The 19,410-nt window shown below is 42.0% G+C and overlaps 1 protein-coding gene across 6 annotated transcripts in view; it reads left to right on the top strand.

Moving 5' to 3' along the window:
• The window catches only part of RALGPS1 (Ral GEF with PH domain and SH3 binding motif 1), a 313,809-nt gene that overhangs the window by 103,481 nt on the left and 190,918 nt on the right, over positions 1-19,410 (top strand). For 3 of the 6 annotated variants that reach the window (XM_063081605.1, XM_063081603.1, XM_063081602.1), the window contains exons 6-7: positions 12,259-12,348; positions 15,120-15,212. The exons of 1 other annotated variant lie outside the window; for it this stretch is intronic. In XM_063081605.1, the coding sequence (XP_062937675.1) occupies positions 12,259-12,348; positions 15,120-15,212 (183 nt within the window). The remainder of the gene's footprint in view (positions 1-12,258; positions 12,349-15,119; positions 15,213-19,410) is intronic. 2 more of the 6 variants (XM_063081606.1, XM_063081604.1) reach the window with 1 other exon arrangement.

Below are 19,410 nucleotides of genomic sequence, written 5' to 3'. Positions count from 1 at the left end.
TGAGATGGAAGAGGTTGACTGAGTTCATTAAAGGTCTGTTATATGTGCCAGACCTGTGGCTAGACCCCAACGAATTTGCCGTATAGCACCGAAGTTCTCAATCTTTTTTGGGTCATGGGTTCTTTTGAGAATCTGACAATATCATATATGAACCTGACCGTTAGGAAAATGTGCAGATATATAAATTTGCATTTAATTTTAAGGAGTTTACTGTCCCCCTGAAGTTTGTGCATGGATACTTTAGGGGTCTGTGGACAACAGGCTAACAAGCTGTAGTATTGGAGACTCAAACAGACCTGGGTTTGAATCTTAACTCTACAACTTATTAGCTGTATGATCTTGGGTTGGCTTTTGGCCTCTCTGAGCCTCACCCTCCTCATTTATAAAACGTTTATAAATCATTTCAAGTGCTTTTTGAAGATTAAATGAGAATCATGGATGTAAAGGCTTTACTATGTGTACTTGATACATAGTAAATGATTTGTGTTAGCTTAAAAAAAGGGTACATTGGACTGGCTGGTTAACTCAGTTGGTTAGAGCATGGTGTTATAACACCAAGGTGAAGAGTTCAGATGCCCTACCTGCACTCCCATGTTTATCACATCTCTATTTACAGTAGTCAAGATTTGGAACCAACCTAAATGTCCATAGACAGATGATTAGATAAGGAAAATGTAGTATACATACTCAATGAAGTACTACTGTGCCATAAAAAGGAATGAAATTCAGCCATTTTTAGCAACGTGGATGAACTTAGAGAAAATTATGTTAAGTGAAATAAGCTAGGCACAGAAAGAAATACCACATGTCCTCACTCATAAGTGGGAGCTAAGAAACAAAGAAATAAAGAAACAATCACCATAATACATTGAACTTTAAAAAAAAAAAAAGAGAGAAGAGATAGAAAGAACACAGTAGGGGGAACCATGAGCTAAAAGGAAGGTTAAGGCCAGACTAAGAGGCTTGGGCCTAAGTGTAGGTGTTAGGGTCAGGATTGTGTCCTGAAGATGCCAAAAATTTTGGAAAAGAAAAATGAAGAGGGAATTGGGAGAACCTGGTTCTAGTTCAGGCTTTGCTGATAATCTGCTTTGATGCCATGGGCAAGTCCCTTCCTCGCTGTGAGTCTCAGGATCCTTATATATTAACGGAGACTGGATAGGGCCAAATGTTCCTCACTTTTCTCACTTATCTCTATTATAGATTCATGTACATAGTTCCTGATGACTGAAACCCCAACTCAAACTTGCTTAAGTGCAAAAGAGAGCCTAATGGCTTATGTAATAAAGTCCAGGGAGATATTGCTGAATCTAGGGGGCATGGACAGTACCAGCTGCACTTGGTCTTGCTCTCTCTGCCTCTGAGTTCTGCTCTACTCTGGGTTGGCTTCACTTTCAGGTAGCTCCCTATCTGTGGTTGCAAGATGGCTACCAACACCACCAGGCTCACGTCTTGTTCTGAGGGCATCCTCATCTGAAAAGACCTGCTTCTTTTTCAGCAGCTCTGATGGCCTGGAATTGAGACTCAGTGTCTCTGATTGCCCTGGCTGTGTCCCATCCCGTTCATTGTGATGTAATCACTCTGACCAGGAAGGCTTGAGGCTCTGATTGTCCAGGTCTTGGAAACAGGCCTTCCCATGGAGGTAGAGGTAGTGGACCTAGGCCACGTGGACTGAGAATGGAGAAGTGGTAGTTCGTCAAGGAAAGTCTGGGTGTTCTGATAAGAACAAACTGAGAATGAGGGCCAGAAAGGAAAACAGATACCCATCACAGACCCTCTTCACTCTTATACTCTTTCATCCTGCTCTGAGCTTTCTCCCCTGATCCAATCTATTAATACCTTTTCACTCTCAAGTCCTGTCTGCCTTCTAAACTCCATGCATCATTAGCCTAGTCACTGAATGTTCCTGCTTCCTCTTGGCTTTAATTGAAACTGTTTCTTAAATATTTGTTGAGCACTTAGGCTGAACTTACTGAGTCAGATAATCATGTTGAGCATTTTACCTGCATTATCTGATTCAATTTTCACATGTCCAATGAGGTAGATATTTTAAATTCATTTTATAGATGAGGAAACTGAGGCTCTGGAAGGTGAAGCAACTTGCTTAGAGTCACATAGTTGGTGAGTTCCTCTGCTGAGGGGCCTCCCTGTTTTTCCCAAACACTATTTCAGTAGAACCTCCTGTTCTTCCAGACCTCATTTATCACAGGACTGGGAGACAATGTTAGCATTTTCCCCCTTTCCAAATGCTACCTCCAAACATTTTGTAATACCCCCTTTCATTTTAAGCTCATTATTTCTGGTCTTATTCATTTATTTATTCAATAGACATTGACTGGATATGTACCAGGCTCAGTGCTAGGTTCAGGGGGTCAACAGTAAATGAAATATAGAGCTAGCCATTGTTAACTCATAGGCTGGTATAGGAGACAGATATGATGGAGATGATTACAGTCCAGGGGAACCAGTGTTAGAATTGGGAGACCAGATGAAAGGTGCGGGCAATAGGAAAGGAGGCCAGATTGGAGTCTGTTCCATTAATCCAGGTGAGGGATTAGAGATGTAAAGTGCCTGGGCACAAGAGAATATCAGGGGACAGAATGATAGTACTTTGTGATAGATTTGATATGGAGGGAAATGACAGAGAAGAGCAAAGGCGGACCCTTCTTTGGTATTTGAGCAGTACCATCCTTGAGACAATGGGTACAAAAGGAGGAGCAGTTTTTAGAGTAGCAGATGAGTTAGGTTTGGACATGTGGGATGAAATATGCAGCAGGTAATTTGAGTCTGGAAGTCAGGGAAAGGTTTGGCCGGGAGATGCAAATACTGGAGTCATCTGTGTTTGAAGCCCTAGGGATCGATGAGGTCATCCAGGGAGAGACAAAGGCCCAAGTGAGAACATGAGGATTGCTGACATTTAAGGGATGAGTAGAGCAAAGGAGGCTGCACAGTAGTAATATTCAGAAAGGGCAGTTTCTGGAAATTAGTGTTTTGAGAATGAAGGAATGCTACAGAATGGGTCAACTAAGATAAGGTTTAAAAAGTGTGCTTTGGACTTAGCAGCAAGGGCTTGCTGGTGACCTCAGCAAGAGCAGTGTTGTGGGAACATAGTAGACTAAGTGACAGGAGGTATGAGGTCATGGAGAGAGAGGTGTAAGGGGCCATAACCATGGCTCTAAAGGAGAAAGATGAGAAGGGAGTGGCTGGAGAGATCAAAGAAGTCCAGGGAGGTGGTTGTATGTTTCTCCTTCTATTAAATGGGAAGAGCCTTGAGGATGTTCATATTTTGAATGGAAGGAGCCAGTAGACCAGGAAAAGTTAAAGATGAGGAGAGAGAGGGAATACTTGATGAAGTAAAGTCTCAGAAAATGTGGGAGAGGCCAAGACCTGGGGGCCTCTTCAATGTAAAACGTGAGTCAGCAGAAAGGAAGGATGCAGATGTAGGCCCACTTGTAGGTGTGGTGCAAAGAGGGTCATGGCTTTTCTTTCTGAGTGAAATGGGAAGAAAGTGGGGAACAGTGGGGTGAAAAGGTTGACAAGTTTGGGGAAAGCTTGAAAAAAGCTGGTCCATGGGAAAGGACAGAGAGTTGATGGAAATATAGAAAGACCCTTGGGCAATGACAGTGGCCTAGATGAAATTGAGATTGTGACTTTTAAATTGGCCCCAGTGCATGTGGGCAGATGGTTTTCTCTAGTTGCACTTCGTGGCCTGGGAGTAGGAGCATAGGCAGGCAAGTGGTCATATCCATCCACAGTTAGGGGTTGGCACAGCAGATTTTTTGGAAGGACCGTGGGCCAAGGGAACTTAAAGTACTGTCAAAGAAGGGACTCAAGTAACAAATGATAGGGGATCAGCCTGCTTAAGAGGAAAAGGATGCCAGGGGAAAGGGTTGCTAGGGACTCCAGGGTACGGTGTGAGGGAAGGTCTGGCACAGTGAGGGTCAAGGAGATGGTAAGCACTAGAATATTTAAAGGTTGTGTCCCAAGACTGGAATTTAAGGTTTCTAATGTAGAATAGTCCTGGGTAATCATGAAGAAGGAGGTGACTGAAGTGCTAGGGGGCTAATAGTTGCTAAAGTTGTAATCAGGGGACCTGAGGCCATGGTCATTTGCAGTGACGTTGAAGTTGCTTAAAGATGAAGGCAGGATTTGGTGTGAAGATAAGGACAATGGTCGGGGTCCTGATCTGTTTACCATCTCTATAGTTTTATCTTTTCCAGAATGTTAAAATAATACATGGAACCAGATGTACATGGTCTTTTTAGACTGGCTTTTCTTACTTAGCAATATGTGTTTAAGATTCTCTGCGTCTTTATATGACTTGATAGCTCATTCTGGGTTTTTTGGATAAATACTATTCCATCGTGTGGATTTACCATAGTTTGTTTATACATCTACCTTCTGAAAGACATCTCAGTTACTTCCAATTTTTGACAACCATGAATAAAGCTGCTATAAATATTTGTGTGCTGGTTTTTGTGTGTGTGTGTATAGACATATGTTTTCAGATTATCTGGATAAATACTTAGGAATGCAATTGCTGGATCATGTCTATCCTTTTGCATCACTACTGGCAATGAATGAGTGTTTGTGTTGCTTTAGATCCTTGCCAGCAGTTGGTATTGTCAGATTTTTTGTGTTTCAGACATTCTAATAGGTGTGTGGTAATCCTGCTTTCTGCTTTATCCAGACCACTCCTGGACAGTTATGTCTGGTCCTGGGTGCCTCACATCAAGGAGGGTGGGAATTGTCACACAGGAGTGGCATGTAAGTATCACAGTGGCCAGAAGAGTGAGGGCAAAGAAAGCATGTCATCCAAGGATCAGATGAGGCATCTAGGAGTGAGAAGACTCAGGGAGGAGTTCCTCAAGGTTTTCAAATAATTCAGGGGTACTTATGGGGAAGTTGTATTAAACATAACCTATGGTGCCTGATCAGGAAAGGTAGGGGCCAGGGGAGAAAAGTGGGGAGGCTGTTGGCTTTCCTCTAATACAAGGTAGTTCCCTAACCATGGAGGTTCAGGCAGAGACCAGGCAAGGGCTTTATCACAGTTACTGTAGAACTGTACCCAGTGGTGGGGACAGGGAGAGGGTAGGGCCTCTAAGATCCCTTCTAACTCTTGGTTTCTAAGAAAACTATGAATGGGCTTATGAGAAATTTGTGGCAAAAGTAGAGTTTCTTATAAGAAAAGATAGTATTCTTCTTAAACCTAGATTTTTCTTTTTTTTCTTTCTCTTTGCTTTATGCTTTGATTGTTTTTGTTTGTGGTTGATTACCTTAATAAAGTTCCTTGTGTTTATAACTGTTCTGCTTTATTTGTCTATAATACTGCTGTGTCAGTGGAGGTATCTTAGTCCACAATGGCTAAATTCCAGTGCTAGCTATACTGCCAAAACAATTAGTGTTAATAATAGTTGATGTGTATTAAAAGCTTATTAGCACCATGACAAAGTGGGATATATTCCAGGTATGTATGATTCAACAGTTGAAAATCAATTAATGTAATCTACTATATTAATAGGCTAAAGAAAAATATCAGTTGACCCAAAAAAGCATTTGACAAAGTCCAACACTTGTTCATGATTAAAAAACAACAACAACAAAACAGCAAATTAGGAATAGAGGGGAATTTCTTTAATTCGATAAAGAACATTTACAGTTTTGGTGATGGGGAGCAATAATCAGCCACAATGTATATCGACAAAATAAAATTTAAAATAAATAAATAAATAAATAAAAATAAAATAAAAATTAAAAAAAAGAACATTTACAGAAATCCTTCATCCAATATCATACTTAATGGTGAGACCTGGATGCTTTCCTCTAAGATTGGGAACAAGGCAAGATTGTGCTTTCTCACCAGTTCTATTCAACATTGTACTGAAAGTCCTGGCTAGTGCAATAAGACAAGAAAAAATGAAAGATATACAGATTGGAAAGGAAAGAATAAAACTGTCTTTATTGACAGATGACATGATTGTAAGACAATAAGAAAATCCCAAAGCAATTTACAAAAAACTTCTGGAACTAAGAAATTAGTATAGCAAGGTTGCAGGATACAAGGTCAATATACAAAAGTTAATTGCTTTCCTATACGCTAGCAATGAAGAATTGGAATTTGAAATTAAAAAACATTTACAATAGCACCCCAAAAATGAAACAAAACTTAGGTATACATCTAACAAAATATGTATAGCTTCCATAAGTGGAAAACTACAAAACACTGGTGAAAGAAATCAAAGTAGATCTAAATAAATATAGAGATATTCCATTTTCTTGGACTGGAAGACCCAATATTGTTAAGATATCAATTCTCCCCAACTTGATTTGTATTTCAGTGAAATCTCAATCAAAATCTTAGAAAGCTATTTTATAAATATCAACAAACTGATTCTAAAGTTTATGAGGAAAGGTTAAAGACCTAGAATAACCAATACAATACTGAAAAAGAAGAACAAAGTTGGAGGACTCCTCTACCTAATTTGAGGACTTACTGTAAAGCTATAATAATCAAGATGTCATGTTTTTGGCAAAACAATAGACATCCAGGTCAATGCAACAGAATACAGAGCCCCACACAATTATAATCCACTAATCTTTGGTAAAGGCACCAAGGGTATTCAATAGAGAAAGGATAATATTTTCAATAAACGGTGCTGGAACAATTGAAATATTTTTGTGTGTGAGTATGTAAAAAGATGAACCTAGACACAGACCTTAGACTTTTAGTAAAAATTAACTAAAAATGGATCATAAGCTTAAATGTAAAAAACAAAACTATAAAACTTCTAGGAGAAAACAGCAGAAAATCTAAATGAGCTTGGGTTTGATGATGATTTATTAGATATAACACCAAAAGCACAATCCATGAAAGAAAAAATTGGTAAGTTGGAAATTTATTAAAATTAAAATTTTCCAATCCGCAAAAGACATGGTTAAGAGAGTTAAAAGACAAACCACAGACAGGGAAAAATATTTGCAAAACATATATGTGATGAAGGACTTATGTCCAAAATATGAATATACTCTTAGAACTTGACAATAAGAATATAGCCCAATTGAAAAATGAGCAAAAGATCTGAACAGACACCTCACCAAAGAAGATATGCAGACGGCAAATAAACATATAAAAAGATGCTCAACATCATTGTCATTAGGGAAGTAAAAAACACTACATACCGGGCCAGCCCGTGGCTCACTCGGGAGAGAGTGGTGCTGATAACACCAAGGCTGCGGGTTCGGATCCTATATAGGGATGGCTGGTTAGCTCACTGGCTGAGCGTGGTGCTGAGAACACCAAGTCAAGGGTTAAGATCCCCTTACCAGTCATCTTTTTTAAAAAACAAACAAACAAACAAAAAAACACTACATACCTATTAGAATGGCTACAATAAAAAACAAAACAGAACAAAAAAGCATGACAATACCAATTGCTGGCAAGGATCTGGAGCAACATGAACATTCATTCATTGCTGATAAGAATGCAAAATGGGACAGACATGATACAGCAATTGCACTCCTAGTATTTACCAAGATTTCAAAACTTATGTTCACATGAGAAAACAGCACATTCATGTTTATCACAGCCTTATTCAAAGCTGTCAAAAACTGGAAGTAACTGAGAGATATCCTTCAGTAGGTGAATGGATGAACAAACCATGTTAAATCATGCAGTGAAATACTATTCATCCAAGAAAAAGCTAGGATGAGCTATCAAGTATAAAGACATGGATGAATCTTAAATATGTATTGCTAAGTGAAAAAGGCCAGTTTGAAAGCCTACATATGGAGGATTCCTTTTTCTTTCTTTCTTTTCTTTTTTCTTTTTCTTTTCTTTTCTTTTTTTCTTTTTTCTTTTTTTTTTTTTTTTTTTTTTGACATTCTGGAAAAGGTAAAACTGTAGAGATGGTAAACAGATCAGTGGTTTTCAGTGGTTTGGGAAGGGGAGAGGGTTGAAGAGGTGAAGCACACAGGATTTTTTAAGGTGGTAAAACTATTCTGTATGATACTGTAATGGACACATGACACAATGCATCTTTGAAAACCCACAGAACTTTATAGCACTAAGAGGAAACCTTAAATATAAAAATTCTTTAAAATTCAGCCTGGAGTTTAGAGTGTGCTGCCGATAACACCAAGGTCAAGGGTTTGGATACCCTTATGGGCTAGCCACCAAAAAAAAAAAAAAAATTCAACTTGCAGATAAAAGGGTCCTATGGAATGCAGAATGTAACAAAAAATTGAACTATTATAAATATGTGAAACAAACTCACTGAAGAGGGTGAGGGAAAAAGTTGCTGACCTAAGTAACTTTGGAGCAGAGTAGAGCTTGTAAGACTAAAGACAAAAGGAGCTATGCATAGCACTGTATTGTTCTATTTGATAAGGTTGTTTCCCAAGGGGCATGGGTAACATTTCTGAAACCACTATGTGTGTATATTGGAACTAAACAATTAAGGAAATGGATGGTTGGGAGCCAGGTTTCTCACTGTTGGAGTGGGAAATTATAGACAAGCAAGGGGACAAGGCTAGAATGATCCATGTGGTAATGGATTAGAGTTGGAGACATCAGTATGAACTCACGTTTTAGTTTAATATAGGTACAGATGGTTACATATGGAAATATAGATATGTGTATATATGTGTACACACACACACATAGTGTTAGTGTACACACACACACATATATACGTTTCCTTGTACTCATTGTTCTGCCAGCTGAGAGGACCCAGAAACAGGGCTATCCCAGTAGCAGTATGCACATCTAGCACCTGTTTAGAGCTAATCTTGATTTCTAATACCATGATCTTATAAAAGGAACCAAGGTTTCTTTGAGAAATGACTGATTTTAGGACTGGGGCAAGAAATGCACAAGATAAGACTGGTATATTGTAGTGCCAAAAAGTAAGGAAGTGCTTATACTAACAAACCAAGATATTACTGGAGGTATGTCAAGGAGCTGTAGGAGCAAACTAAAAGAGCTCTCAATAGCCAAAACTGGAACAATTTGTGCAACAAAATAACTAACATTGTCTTGGATTATAACCCAAAGCATAAAATAAACTTCTACTCCCCCAAACAGTGTATAAAAGTACCAGTTTCTCCACACTCTTGGTACAATATATGACTCACGAAATGAGTTTCCTTTAATATACAAAGAGCTTTTATCAATTAATAAGAGGACAGATGTCTTGATAGAAAGATGGGTGAAGGACCTTAGCAGGTAATTCACAAGACAAATAGTACAAATGGTCCATAAATATTTGGAACAAAAAACGTTAACTGAATAGTCATGAAAGAAATGCAAAATAGAAACAGTGAGATACCATTGTCCATTGGGTTAATAAAGAAAAAAAATTGTAATAACTGGCATTGGCCTGTGTATGGGAACATAGATCTGCTTAAACCTGTCAATGGATAAACAAATAGACCTTTTGGAGGCCAAATTTTTTAATATATATTTTTGAAAATAAGTACACACTTTTATTCACTCCATCTTACAGAAAATTATCCTAGGACTTTAATAAAAAGTGTACAAAGACATTTGTATAAAGATGTTCACCACAGCATTGTTTATTACAACAAAATAATTAGAAATAACCTTTCCGGGCCAAGCCTGTGGCGCACTCGGGAGAGTGCGGCGCTGGGAGCGCAGCGACGCTCCCGCCGCGGGTTCGGATCCTATATAGGAATGGCCGGTGCACTCACTGGCTGAGTGCCGGTCACGAAAAAATGACAAAAAAAAAAAAAAAAGAAAAGAAATAACCTTTCCAACAATAGGGGTTACTTAAGAAAATGATGATACATCTCTGATGAAATACTTAGAAGCTGCTAAATATTGCATTGCAGAACAATATTCACTTATAAAAATTCTTATGATATATGATTACGACATACCAATTTAATTGAAAAAGGAAAACATATGTCCATTTATGGGAAAAAAAGACTAGAAGGACACATACCAGAATGTTTATTGTGGTGGTTTGTGTGTAAGACTGAGATTGCAAACGATTTCTGTCTTTTGCGCTTATCTCTGTTTCCTTTGTTTTCTGCATTAATTTGCTGTTAAAATTTGTAGTTAGAAAAGAGAATAAAAATTTTTAAAACTATGCTTATTCTATTTTTGTAATGCCTTTCTTATCTGCCCCTTTTCTCCATTTCCTTCAACATGGCCCTATCTCAGGCCTCCACATCTCTCACCAAGACCATTGCATCAGCTTTCCAATGGGTGCCCCTGCCTTACAAAAGGATCCAACCTAACACAGCCCAGAAGCCTCTGAAGCTCCTCATTGTAGAATAGCCTCTTAGCAACTTCTTCTCACCTTGTTGCTCCAGGCTCCCACCATGTGGTCTTCCCTTCCCTCTCCAGTTTCATTCTCCCTCACCACCACCCCCCCACAGAGCTCCTGCAGCTCCAGTCCTGTCAGCCTGCTCAGCTTTCACTGGTCATACTGGGTACAGTCACACCTCCACCCTGTCTTACATGTTTAGTCTACCCATCTGTCAAGGCCTGTCCTCTCCAAGCAGCCTTCCTTCATCACTACCTCCCCCGTACTCCAGTTCACTTCATTTGAATGTCTTCAATGGCCACAGTCACAGCTGCCTTCGATTCCAGTGATTTTTGGAGGATTCTGCCTCTTCCTTTGGTCACCTGCATATTAGGCGAGGTCTGGACTCCCAGTGCCTAGAGCCTGCCTGCAGAAGGGGCTTCGTGGGACTCCACTGAATTGAATTGTCAACTCAGAGTTGCCTCTGCACACTGCCATAAATATGTGTGATTGTTTGGGCATGCAGGAATCTGTTAAATTACGCATGTAAACTGTCACACTTGGCATTATATGGCATAAGAATGTCCATGTATTAAATATACGGTACTTTGTACTAGCCAGCCACCCTCCAAAATATATATATAAATATGTGTGTGTGTGTGTGTGTAAAAAAGTATGTATATATGGTTTATGGGCATCCCATTTGGTATACAGAAAAACTTTCTTCTGTAAGTGGCTAGTAACATTTGAGTCTGTACTTACTTTTAGGCAATTCCTTGGAAAAAATGATTTTATGGAAACCCAGGCATGTCCTGGAGGCAACCCATGAATAATTACACTGAGAAAACATTTCTGTAATACTCCTGCTTAATGTAAAAAGCAAATTGTTGCTACTTGGCTTCTCTTTCCTTATTTTCTCTTTCGTATTTCAGTAACGGGAATATATTTTATTGCACCACTAAGCTTACTTTGTTAATTCTGGATTTTGAATATCCTTAACTATTTTTTCCCTTATAAAATTTAGGGGTTTTAGATGTCTCACCTTCCTTATAATTTTGCATGACCCCCATACTTAGCCCCCATACTCCACCTTTCTTTGCAGTGCTATCGTTGCAGTCTTGGGCATCTGTGTCTCACATAGGACTGTTGTTATAGTAGAGAAACATAAACAAGAAAAGCTAACTACTTCCCAGAGTTTCTTGGCATGAATCTCTTCTGTGTTTCATTGAAATATCATGTGAGTCAACTCTACACTGGTGGATGACTTTCATATTCTCACAGTGGATTAAGGGGCTGGGGCTGTTGATGTATGTGAGAGGTCAAACATGAATGAGGTTTTGAACTAAAGCTACCAGCATACCCTGTTGGCATATGCTGTCTCTAGAAAAACGTGCCCCTTAACCTACATTACTTTATGGAACTTCAAAAGATGCTTTTGTACGGTTTAAATTATTGGACAAACCTCTCCTTGAAAATTAAATTTATTATAGTTGTGCAAATATTGCTGAATCCTCCTTGTCTTGGGTCTGGCTGGGGATATGGACCTCATGGGTGGTACTGCCAATATATATATTCCTTTGTCTGGTCATTTGTCCATCTGTCCATCCATGCACCCACCCATCATCCGTCTTCCCACACTGGAATCCTTCTGAGCAGGAATCTGGTCTGATTCATCTCAGATTTCCCTGCAGCACCTTCAGAGACACTCATGGGTCACAGAGGCCTTATTCTCCCCTGATGGATGAGGAAAGCACTTATTTCTCTCAGCACCACTGTGTGTGTTGGAGAGGGAGTGCTGAGAACACGGGACCCATTTGCGGGACTGGGTGCTGTTAAGGAACTCTTGACCTCATACAACCCGAGAATGTGCTCTCCCATTTTCCTGACTTCTTGGAAATCTCATAACAGTGGTGGGCAAGGGTGACATGGGTGGTCCGGCATTTAACAATTTTCTGGTGTGTATGTGTGTATGTGTGTGTATTTGACTCTACAGGTCAGTTTTTGGGTTGTACGAGAAATTCTAACAGCACAGACTTTAAAAATAAGGGCAGAAATCCTGAGCCATTTTGTGAAAATAGCCAAGGTAAGCTTGTTTTATTATTTTTTCCTTTCTTTCCCTTTTTTATGTTTTTGTCTCAAAAATGTATTTCCTCAGTGCTTTAGGAGCTGCTTTGCTCTAGGCCTGCTGGGTAGGGTTCAAATGGGGGCTGTAGCCTGACCTCCCCGGGCAGAGCCAGTTGTAAGACCTGCCTGGCTGCCCATTGGCTCCCCAGCACCCTCTGTGTGCATTGACAGCATGCTCCTCCACCCCATAATTTAGGCAGCCAACCATTCTCCTTACCTGGGTTTTCCCAGTCTCTTCACAAGGCCCCAGCAGCTACCCCTGGAATCCATTCATTCTCCTACTTTAGATTTAGCCAGTACTGGGGGTTGATGGATTTTAGTTAGCATCAATGCTTATGATGCCATCACATCCTGCACAATTTTGTCACCAGTTAGCAGAGCCCACCCCATCTCATTCTGAGTTTAAGGCCTGGGCCAGATGACCCTGCTGTCCCCCACACCCACCTCCTGCCCCCTGGTCTGATAGGTTTTGTCCTTGCTGCTTATTGGATACCACCTTTCCACTCTTCTTCCCTCATCTCTTCCTAGCCAGGCTGTGTCAACCCATGGGTCTTCCTGAACCACTCTCCCCTGCCCGGGCAGATCCTCCCCATGCACTGCTCCCAACTGCCCAGGCTTGCCTGACTCTCAGCAGCAGCATTGTTCTCTCTGGTTCACTCCTTGCTTTGTGTGTGCGTGTGTTACCTTCCCACCCAGATCGTAGGAAAGATACCCTTTTACTGAGGCCCCTCACGAGCCAGGCACCATAGCAGCTGCTTTACTGGCATGATCGTGTTCAGTGCTCACATTATTATTATCCCATTTGTAGAGGAGGAAGAGAGAGGCTTAGAGAGGTGAAGTGTCCACTCTCAAAGCCCCATACTAGTTAGTCAATGGCAGAGCAGGACTTGAAGCCATGTTTCTGTGCCTTCAGGGGAGCTGCTGTGCTGCCCCTCATGGGAAGGTTAAGTGCATCAGTTTATGAATATGTTAGGGGCAACGGCCATGTTTACTTCCTATGCATTCTCCTGAAGTCCTTGGAACCAGTGCTGGCTTAATGATACAGTACTTGTTGCTATCAGGTAGTTCTGTGCTGGGCCATAGGAAAGCGGGATGTGGTTCCAGCCCTCTTGGGGCTTTCAGTGTGGAAATGAGTTTATGGTCCCCACCCAAGGAATCTAAAATGATCCCTACCCAAGGAATCTAAAATGATCCCTCCTTAATCTCTGCCATTTTCCTTATGGTGAATTGTCATGCTGGCAATATGCTTTGGGCATATCCATGTGCAAGCTCCTTTCTTTCTGGGCCTTGGTTTTCCCATCTACAAATTGAAAGGGGTGGGTTAGATAGTCTCCCAAAGGCCTTTCAACTCTAAAAAGAAATTCTGTGACAGTCATAGCAATTCTGATGTAGAATGAAATTCAGGTCACCCAGAGAATCTATTCCTACACACAGGAAACAATTAGAGAATGTTACAAGATATATGAAATGAAGTATTAACTTGTGTGGTAATAGAGAAACTTCCAAGTAGTAACAGAGCTGTGAGGACTAAGCATAAGGGTTTTCATTTATTTCTCCATTTTACTAGGCCCTACCATGTGCTGGGTGCTGTACTTTCCCTGCTCTCAGGGAACGTGGTCCAGGGTGAGAGAGTCAAGTAAAAAGCAGGTGCAATCCAGTGTGCTGAAGACGTGCACAGGCTGCTGCAGGGACACAGAGGCAGAGACCCAGCCTTCTTAGATTTGGGAACATGGCCAGGAAAGGTGTATTAGAAGAAGTGGCATCTGAGCTTGGAAGTAGCTAAGACAAGTGATGAGAGAAGGAAAAGACCAGTCTTCCAGATAACGAAGATTGAGACCCACTTCTTTCTGAGTGCTTACCTGGGGCTGCACACTGGTCTGGGCAATTGGCACAGACTGTCTTGTGTAGCATGGGTGCCATTATTACCTTCCTCATTTTCAATATGAGGACACCAAGGCTCAGAAGGATTAGGTAACTTGCTGAAGGACCCTCAAGTAGTGGAAGCTGGGATTGGAACCAAGTCCATAGAGCCTGCTTGCTAATCCTGACTTCGTGCCTCCTGAGAATGAGAAATGGGACCCCAATCCTGTGAATAAGATTCCCTCAGCATAAAACCAAGAACAGAGCAATTACATTTTTCCGCACTTACACTCAATTGTGTCTCTTTCTGTTGCCCTTCATGGTAAGTCTGAGACTGAATTGAATCCAAATGTTCTCACTAATTTGGGGTCTAGTTCAGAGAAGCATGGTCAAGTGATTGGGAACCCAGAGCACTGCCTTTCTGGGTGAGAGGGATTATGCAGATTGATAACATCTTTCCTCAGCCTCTTTCTCATTGGGATGTTAAGGTAGTCTTAGAAGACCCAAATTAATACCATTAGCACAGCCGGGGTTTTAGTTTAAAGAAGTCTGCTAGGATGGTGTTCAGATTTGTCTAAAAGGAGAACATAAAGGATATTATCAAACCTTATCACAAGCCACGGTTCTGTCCAGCAGCCAGACTAGTCAGCTTATAAAATTTTGCAAATGTTTTAGATGCAGACTCACCTTTTGACAATTTGAGAGGAAAAAAACCATATGGTTTCTATGAACTTCCTAGAGCTTTATTTTCTACATGAGATATTTTTAAGTGTAATTGAATTTCATAAATATGACATTTGGTAACACTTGAGCATGTTTTTGTTCTTTTGTTTAAAGCAGCGAAATAATCTATTCCATATCTTTTTTCAGAAACTTCTAGAGCTCAACAACCTGCATTCTCTCATGTCTGTGGTATCAGCATTACAAAGTGCTCCCATCTTCAGGCTGACAAAAACGTGGGCTGTAAGTTAATCTTCCTAAGTCTGTTCTTTGATATTGGCTGTCATTTCATTGGTGAAGTTCTTCATTCCTTAAGCCCCAGGCTTTCCCTGACTATCTATACTTTACTAATGGCAGAGTTACTTTGAGTTAATGAAGTGTCCCCTGGGCATCCTCACTCCTTTAGTGACCCCAGCCCCATTTTGGTACAAGGGAGTGGTGAGGGGGCTGAGGTGGCCAATGCCCCCTACAGTGGACCTTTCTGGACCTTACGACATCATGCATGGTGGCTGGGTCAGCAGCATGACGTCTGCCCTCCACTTGGCTGGTATTCTTCTCTAGCAGGCTCCAAACTGCCCTTGCGAAGGTCTCTGGGTTGATGGTTTGTAGCTGTCCTGGGCCATTGGCAATACAGCTGAGTTTCTCTGGAGAAACCTGTGACCCTCATGTAGGAAAAAATGAATTTGTTTTCTTCTGAGGCCATGGATAATTTCAGCCCAGAGGTGGAGTCTGATAGTTATATAATTGAGTCTGTAGGAAAGTTTTTCTGCTGTAAAAGTACTTTAAAAATATCTCAGACCTCTTTATCCTCCTTAGCTTGGCACAGTGCCTGACATGGGGGAAGTAATTGCTATTTCCATAGCTCATTAGCATTCACCTCCTGGCCTGCCTGGTCCAGGGTCTTTCACAGCCACACAGCCCAAGCCTTTCAAGACCTGTTTATATCCCACGGAACTGACGGAAACTGTATGGAATTGTCAGATGTGCTTCTGCAACTCATTTCAGAACTTCTTTCTGCCAGTCTGTGGGGCTGGTCTTTGTTTCCTACTTGGCTGGTTCAGGGGCCTTTAAAATGCTAAGGGATTAAGTTGTAAGTGATCAGAAATGAGCCTTCTTTCTTTAAATTGCAGTTTTTCATAGATCTAGACCTAGCAGTGTGGAGTGAGAAGTGTCAGCCTGGAGTCAGAAAACTAGGTTTGGTGCTCACTTCGGCAGCACATATACTAAAATTGGAAAGAAAACTAGGTTTGTATTCAGGTGCTGTTCAGAGCATGACTTCTGTAGGACTTGTTTTCCATATCTGCCCAGGGAGGGTGGCCAGAGTGGTTTTCCATGATTGCTTTTTGGAGTCCTAGCAGTTTCTTAGAGTTGGTTTGGGGGTCACAGGTGGGCTGAAGGAGTGGAGAGAGGGTGCTAAGCAGGCACTCGGGTACCATTTCCACCAGAGCAGCCCTGTTTGTATCAGTTTTATGTACTGGGCTTCTGGGTGAATTTAACCTGAGCAATGGTTTTGGAGGTTGCAAGCAAGTTTGGAAGCCACTGGTCTCTGCAGTTGCTGCCAGCCCTATGATTCCACATCCATATGAGCAGTGAGGCTTTTTTCAAAAGTTGCTTGGAGATTATTTTTCAAGTGAATTTTGCATAGTTTTAGATGCTGTTATTGTTTTTTGGACTGCTGGGAGCTACGTGAGGAGACTGGAGGGATGAGTTTTGAATCTTCTCATGATGTATAGACCTTACTGTCAGTAATATTGTAACTCTCAGTGACAACTATTAGCTGCAGAGTTGGTGAGGGCAGAGGTAGTGAATGAGCACAGGGGCTGGGAGTGCCTAAGGGTCCTGCATAGAAATGTGATCCACTCTGACAGGGAGGGCCTATCAATGAAGTTTTGCACAGTGTTCACCAAAGGATGCTGTGTACAGCCAGGACAGTGGGACAGCATCAGACCAGAGCAATACCCAAGACTGCTCTGTTTGGCTTGGCAAGCACTGCTTAGGGTGGCTGAGTCTTCACTACTGTTGAAGTGCCTTTGCTGCAACAAAAATAAACCTCTATCGCTCCTTGGGGAGCCTGGAATGGAATATCCAACTAGGACCTATTTGAGGCCTGGGTATCTTCACCTAGCTCCTTTCTAGGCCATGTGGGTCAACTTCTTCCTCAGGGATTTGCCAAAATAAAAACATGTGCCAGGTACTGCCCCTCATTTCATCCTAACAGCTTCCCATTGAGGCAGTTTATTCTTATTTATAGATGAGGAAATGGAAGCACAGAGAGGTGGAATGATATATAAGGGTCCCGCAGCTAAGGGGCAATGCTGGAGTCAGACCTAAGCAGTCTGGCTCCAGAGTCAGTGCCCTTAACCAGCATACCCCACTGATCTGAATAAGAAAGACAGTTCCAACCTACCACCTGTCACTCAAAACAAGAGAGGGGTCATTGTTTATTTTTTTTCTTCTCTAAAGTGCTGCATTAGGAACTTTGAAGATGAGGTTGATGCCTCCCCAGGCCTTCAGGCCTCTGTCTCAGCTGTGGCTACTGCTGACCCAGCACCTGGTCGCTAAAGTGCAGCAGAAAGAGAAGCCAGAGGAGGGCCCATCAGGGAGGGGACATGTGGCCAGTGAGCCAGAAAGCTGCAGCCAGATGTTGAAGGCTGCCCTGCGAAGTGCCTTCTGGCCACTTATTCCTTGGTTAGTCCAAGCCATGGATTCTGTTGCTCCTCCACTCCCCTGGGACTGGCTGCTGTCTTTGCCATCTCTGTGGACATTTAGCTGGTGCGAACCAGGGAGATGCTAGGGAGCTAACATTAAGTGTCAACAAAGAAGAGACTCAGGGCAACAACAGATCTTGTTCTTTTTCTGAGAAACCTCCCTGATGTCTCCTAAGGGCTGAGAGCTAGGGCTATTACCCTGGTTACAGAGAGCCACTTATCAGGGCAAAAGGTATATTGTATCAGGGAGAGAGAAGGCAATACACATTGCGTGGATTACAACATGAAGTCGCCAAGATCATTTGTGGGGGGAGCTGTTTGTTTTTGGTGAACCCACCATTTAGCCTTTCTTTTTAGATGATACTCTCCCCTCTGGCTCACTTGTCCTGTTAATAGAAGGACAGTGGTTGGCACAGAATGTTTGGGAAGCAGAGGGAGCCAAACTCATTATCTTTCTCCTTTATCCAAATCACCCCCAGCCCCAGTGGAATGCACAACTTCATCGTCTGTATTCCTGATGCACCTGTCTGGTAACAGCACACAGGGCAGAGCACGCCTCTGCTGTGTACTTTTGTTTACAGATCTGCCCCCGCCCCCATTTTGACTACATTCCTTCGTAATGATATCTGATTTTTCTCTGTATCCCTGGTGCCCAACCCAGAATACATTTGTTGTTTGAACTGTGTATGTTTGTTGACCTGAATTGCATCCTTCTTTTGCTAATGTCTGATAATGAGATTAGCCATAGAAATGTTGCCCAAAGACAGCTGTTTCCCAGCTGTTTCTTTTTTCTTCACTTTTCCCCTGAGTAGGGGCTAGTAAGACCTCATGGGTCCACAGAGCAGGAAGGAGCAGGAGGCACTACAGGGATCTGCCACAACAAACCAAAAAGTCTGTGCTTTTATAGTCCTTGTTTTGCAAAGGAGGAAACTGAGGTTCCAAGAGATGGAGTGACTGGTCTAAGATCCTAGAGCTTGTGAGTTCCAGAGCCAGTGTGGTGCAGCCTTGCCCTGCTGGACCCCACAGTCCATCTTCTTGGCTACTGGATGGCTTGTTAATGGTGGGAACTTGTGGTGGAATCAGGCTGGACACATGGCAGGGACAAATAGGTGCACACACTGCTTGTAAGTCAGGCTGGAGAAATGAGGCTGGCACACACACCCCAGGGGACAGGGTGTGGCTGATTCTCTGAGTGCTGTCCCTGGGGGTTGTAGTGAAACCCAGGGTATCTGGGAAACCTAGACAGAAGGGATTACAGGGGTGGAAGGAGACCTGCCACTTGGTTTACCATGGATGACCTCTAGTGAAGGTGAGTTGGTCTTTAGCTAGGGCAGGACAGCTTGTTGGCCTGTCTATGGCTGGCTGCTGAGCTCCAGCAGCTGTGTGAGCTAGACAGGACAGAGACTGACACTGAGCATAGGCCTGTACACAGTAGGCCCTTAATAAATGCTGGCTGGATACACAAACAGGGAGGGAGTCATGGCTGGCCTGGAAAAACACAGATAAGGAATGATTTATTGGAGCACTTGGACCACTTTGGAATATTGGCTGCATCAAAGCCATGAAACCTAAGCAAGAAGTTGTATCAGCCAATTTTGATTTCCTGAGTACACATCACCATGTGGCTCTTATACTGCACGTCAAATATTTTTCAAATGCCTCCTCCATGCCAGGCCTGGAGGCTATAGTCAGGTCCTTGTCCTCATGGGCTTTCAGTGGAGATAGACACATTA

The sequence above is a fragment of the Cynocephalus volans genome, chromosome 17 (genome assembly GCF_027409185.1).
Source record: "Cynocephalus volans isolate mCynVol1 chromosome 17, mCynVol1.pri, whole genome shotgun sequence".
Lineage (NCBI taxonomy): Eukaryota > Metazoa > Chordata > Mammalia > Dermoptera > Cynocephalidae > Cynocephalus > Cynocephalus volans.
The sequence above is the reverse complement of the archived record's forward strand: the minus strand, read 5'-3'. Positions and strand labels throughout refer to the sequence as shown.